Here is a 5,000-nt window from a genome sequence, read left to right as displayed (position 1 = left end):
GTGAAAGCAGCCTCAACCTTCTTCCTCTATCCCTTATCTTCTCTTTATCCTCCCTTCTTCATACCCCTTCCTTCCTTCCTTCCTTCCTTCCTTCCTTCTCCCTCAGCAGCGCCACCCTAACCTCCCCTTCCGCCCACAGCTACGGCCTGGTGCTGGGCGTGGGCGTGAGAGTGAAAGCTGCCTCAACCTTCTTCCTCTATCCCTTATCTTCTCTTTATCCTTCCTTCTTCACACCCCTTCCTTCCATCCCTCAACAGCGCCACCCTAACCTTCCCTTCCGCCTACAGCTACGGCCTGGTGCTGGGCGTGGGCGTGAGAGTGAAAGCAGCCTCAACCTTCTTCCTCTCTCCCTTATCTCCTCTTTATCCTTCCTTCTTCACACCCCTTCCTTCCTTCCTTCCTTCCTTCCCTCAGCAGCGCCACCCTAACCTTCCCTTCCGCCCACAGCTACTGCCTGGTGCTGGGCGTGGGCGTGAGAGTAAAATCATTTCAACCTTCTTCCTCTCTCCCTTATCTTCTCTTTATCCTTCCTTCCTCACACCCCTTCCTTCCTTCCTTCCTTCTCCTTCAGCAGCGCCACCCTAACCTCCCCTTCCGCCCACAGCTACGGCCTGGTGCTGGGCGTGGGCGTGAGAGTGAAAGCAGCCTCAACCTTCTTCCTCTCTCCCTTATCTTCTCTTTATCCTCCCTTCTTCACACCCCTTCCTTCCTTCCTTCCTTCCTTCCTTCCTTCCTTCCTTCCTTCCTTCCTTCCTTCCTTCCTTCCTTCCTTCCTTCCTTCCCTCAGCAGCGCCACCCTAACCAAGTCCCTTCCGCCCACAGCTACGGCCTGGTGCTGGGCGTGGGCGTGGGCATGACGAGGGAGACGGCCAACCTGATGCTCGGGCAGTACTTCAAGCGGAGGAGAGAGTTCGTCGAGATCATCGCCCAGTCCGGCTGCGGGATCGGCATCACGCTCTTCTCCGTTTTCTTCAAGGAGGCCATCAGGTGGGGGGGGACTTGCGCTTTTGGGGGCAGGCGTGGGGGGGGGGGCCTCGTGCTTTTGGGGTCAGGCGTGGGGGGGGGACGGAGATGCATGCACACGTACACATACATACGGAGGCATACAGATGTGTGCACGCACGTACGCATACACGCACGCACGCACGGACGCACAAACGCACATGCACGCACGCACACATACACACACACACACACACACACGCACGCACGCACGCACACACACACACACACACACACACACACACACACACACACACACACACATACATAAATACACACACACACACGCACGCCCGCATACATACATATACACACAGAAGTACTTTTTTCTCGTTCTCTGTATTTCTCTCTTTCAGCTCTTATCTAATTGTTTGTCTGTCTGTCTAGTTACTTATTTGTATTTATCGCTGATTGTCGATCTACTTATTTATCTTGCTTTCTCTGTCTATCTATCAATCTACCTATTACTAACTGCCGATCTTTCTTTTTGTCTGTCTGTCTGTTTGTCTGTCTGTCTGTCTGTCCGTCTGTCTGTCTGTCTGTTTGTCTGACTGTCTGTATGTCTGTCTGTGTTTGTCTGTCTGTCTGTCCGTCCGTCTGTCTGTCTGTTTGTCTGTCTGTTTGTCTGTCTATCTATGTGTCTGTCTCTCCGTCCGTCTGTCTGTCTGTTTGTCTGTCTGTTTGTCTGTCTGTCTGTCTGTCTGTCTGTCTGTCTGTCTGCCTGGTTTTTCTATCTGTCGATCTATCAGATATTCTCTCAAGCCATCAGCAAAGGAAAATGAAAGTTTAATCACCACCATTTCCACTTTAGATTACCAACATCACGAAGTAGAAAGACGAATGAGAGGAGAAGGAAGGGGAGGAGGAAGAAGAAGAAGAAGAAGAAGAAGAAGAAGAAGAAGAAGAAGAAGAAGAAGAAGAAGAAGAAGAAGAAGAAGAAGAAGAAGAAGAAGAAAAGAATGATGATAATGATGAGGATGAGGATGATGAAGAAGAACGGGAAGAAAAAGCATGTAGAAGAAAAATACAGATAAAAAGAAGGCGAAGAAAACAAAGTAGAATGAAAAATAAAGAAGAAGAATGAACAAGAAAGAGAAGTGGAAGAAAAAGAATAAGTACACAAAAAAATAAGAAGAAGAAACAAAAGGAGAACAACAACCCCCATCAGAAATGAATAAAAAAAACCCAAACTCAAAAAAAAACAAAAAAAAAACATAATTCCTAATCACATCCGAAGCACGCCGATACACGCCAGAGATTTAAAAAAAAACACACACCCACATTCTCTCGCCAACCGCCCGTGCAATCATGCAACATACCCGCCCGCCTTTGCCGCGGCTTTGTTTTCATCAGCGGCCAATAAATTCAAGAACCGCCGCTCTCGTCTTTTCCTCCCGTAGCTTTTATGGTTTCGGAATCGCTCACTTTTGATTGAATGCTACAGCTCGCCCTCTGGATATTGGCTTCGATTCCGCTCTAATGAATGGCGGGGGACATTTCAAGGATGATTTGGTTTTGTTTATTTTTTTTTCTTTTTTTTTTGGGGGGGGTAGGGGAAGGGTTGAGGTGGATGGAGGAGGAGGAGGAGGAAGGGAGGAGCGTAGGGGAAGGAGGAGGAAGGAGGGAGGGGAGTAGGGGAAGGAGGAGGAAGGAGGGGGGAACGTAAGGGAAGGAGGGAGATGAGTGGGAGGTTATGGGTGGAAGAAGGATGGGCGCAGGATGAGGATGAGAGTGGGAGGAGCGTGGAGGATGGGAGGAGGAGGAGGAAGGTGGTAGGAGGAACCTGAGTTGGGAGGAGGGGTTAAGAAACAAATAGAGATATCGATAAATAGAAAAAATATATATATATTAGATAGATAGATAGATAGATAGATAGACAAACAGATAGATGAACTGATCGCCTGATAGAGAGAGAGAGAGAGAGAGAGAGAAAGAGAGAGAGAGTGACACAAATATATACACACAAGTACACGCACACGTACACACAAACGTACACAAAAACAAGCGAGCACACTACCTCCCTTGTAAATCAGACAATATTTTTCATACTAACCCCACCACCAACCCGTCAGCGTAAGTAATGATCCCTTAAGGTATAATGCAATCAGCTGATGCCTCCACCCCCCCCCCCCCACCATATGACTGAACCGCGTGGAATGCATCATGCAAATCAACATTTAATCTCCAAGGCGGGGTTGACAGGAGAGAGAAAGCGAGATTGAGACAGCGAGGTAGAAAGATTGATGGACAGATGAATAGGAGAGAGAGAGAGAGAGAGAGAGAGAGGGGGGGGGGAGAAAGGGGAGGGTGGAGAGAGAGAAACAGAGACAGAGACAGAAAGAAAGAGGGAGAGAGAAGAGAGAGAGAGAGAGAGAGAGAGAGAGAGAGAGAGAGAGAGAGAGAGAGAGAGAGAGAGAGAGAGAGAGAGAGAGAGAGAGAGAGAGAGAGAGAGAGAGAGAGAGAGAGAGAGAGAGAGAGAGAGAGAGAGAGAGGGGAGGGGAGAGAGAGAGAAACAGAGACAGATACAGAAAGATAGAAAGATAGATATACAGACAGACAGATGAATATATAGAAAGATAGAGTAACACATAGTCGGATATATACATAGATTGAGAGAGAGAGAGGCAGGGAAGTAAGGAAGGAGGGAGAGAGAGAGAGAGAGAGAGAGAGAGAGAGAGAGAGAGGGAGGAGGAGGGAGGGAGGGAGGGAGGGAAATGAGAGAGAGAGAGAGAGAGAGAGAGAGAGAGAGAGAGAGAGAGAGAGAGAGAGAGAGAGAGAGAGAGAGAGAGAGAGAGAGAGAGAGAGAGAGCGATGTTAAGAAAGACCGACAAAAAAATCCTATTTTTTATCTTGTAGAAGCTTTGTGCGTGATAACATATAATGTTCCTAAATATATATATATATGCTGCAAGATGCAATTTTCCGGCTTTCATTAAGGAAGTTGAATTCTCTCAAGTCAAGGAAAACTTCACGAAATTCCTGCACATTACGCCTCTTTGTGAAATCTGTGAATATAGTTTAAGTGTTTGTCTGTTTATAGAGCTAACATCGGATGCCTTCCGCCTGGGTACATACACGTGCACATCCACGTGAAGACCATCAGACGTGTGTGTGTGTGTGTGTGTGTGTGTGTGTGTGTGTGTGTGTGTGTGTGTGTGTGTGTGTGTGTGTGTGTGTGTGTGTGTGTGTGTGTGTGTGTGTGTGTGTGTGTGTGTGTGACTATCTATGTGTACGTGTATGTGTGTGTGTGTGTGTGTGTGTGTGTGTGTGTGTGCGCGTGTGTTTGTGTGTGTGTGTGTGTGTGTGTGTGTGTGTTTGTATGTGCGTGCGTTCGTAACTGAATTAACAAATTGATATAGATATTTGTGTGTTTATTTGTCTTTGTCTCTGCGTGTGGATCTATGGATTTCCCTCCAAAAACATCTGATACATATTTAAAGGAAAAGATAAGAGAGAAATGATACTGTAATGCATCCCAGCGAATTAACAATCTAATGTTAAATCGGATATCTCATACTATTCTAGGCTTTATGGATCCCTAACATAAAGTGCATGCCAAGCGTTATCAAAGAGTGATCAAAGGTAGAAGTTCGGATGACTTGATGTTGGCAGGGCGCTGGTGGGGGGGTGGGGGGTGGGGGGTGAAGGCTTCTCTTTCAGGGTTGTTTGGGTTATGAAGGGGTGTATTGTGGGCGTAGAAGAAGGGTGAATAGGAGTAGAAGAAGAAGAGGGACAAGAGGAAGAAAGGAAAAGAATGATGTTGATGACATAGAGTAAATGGCAAATAAAGACCCAAAAGGGGGAAAGGAGAAGGGGGGAGGAGAGAAAGAAAGGAGAAAGGCATAATATGAGACGAGACAGAAACAAGGGCTGCCATTTTCGTCCTGATTTTCCTTTTTTAGACTAGTTTTCTAACCCCTTCATAGCTACAAAAAATATGTATACATATATTTCCTTAAGAAATACGAACTCCCCAAAATATGTAACCCTCTCAGATC

General features: G+C 46.7%; 1 protein-coding gene across 1 annotated transcript in view; it reads left to right on the top strand.

The window, feature by feature from the left end:
* Nucleotides 1–5,000, top strand: part of LOC138862230 (uncharacterized) — a 991,297-nt gene that overhangs the window by 968,035 nt on the left and 18,262 nt on the right. The window contains exon 6 of the mRNA XM_070123691.1: nt 823–987. Coding sequence (XP_069979792.1) covers nt 823–987 — 165 coding nt within the window. The remainder of the gene's footprint in view (nt 1–822; nt 988–5,000) is intronic.

This window comes from Penaeus vannamei, chromosome 1 (genome assembly GCF_042767895.1).
Source record: "Penaeus vannamei isolate JL-2024 chromosome 1, ASM4276789v1, whole genome shotgun sequence".
In the NCBI taxonomy this organism is placed as follows: Eukaryota; Metazoa; Arthropoda; class Malacostraca; order Decapoda; family Penaeidae; genus Penaeus; species Penaeus vannamei.
Note: the sequence above shows the minus strand (reverse complement) of the source record. Positions and strands in the feature narration are given on the sequence as shown.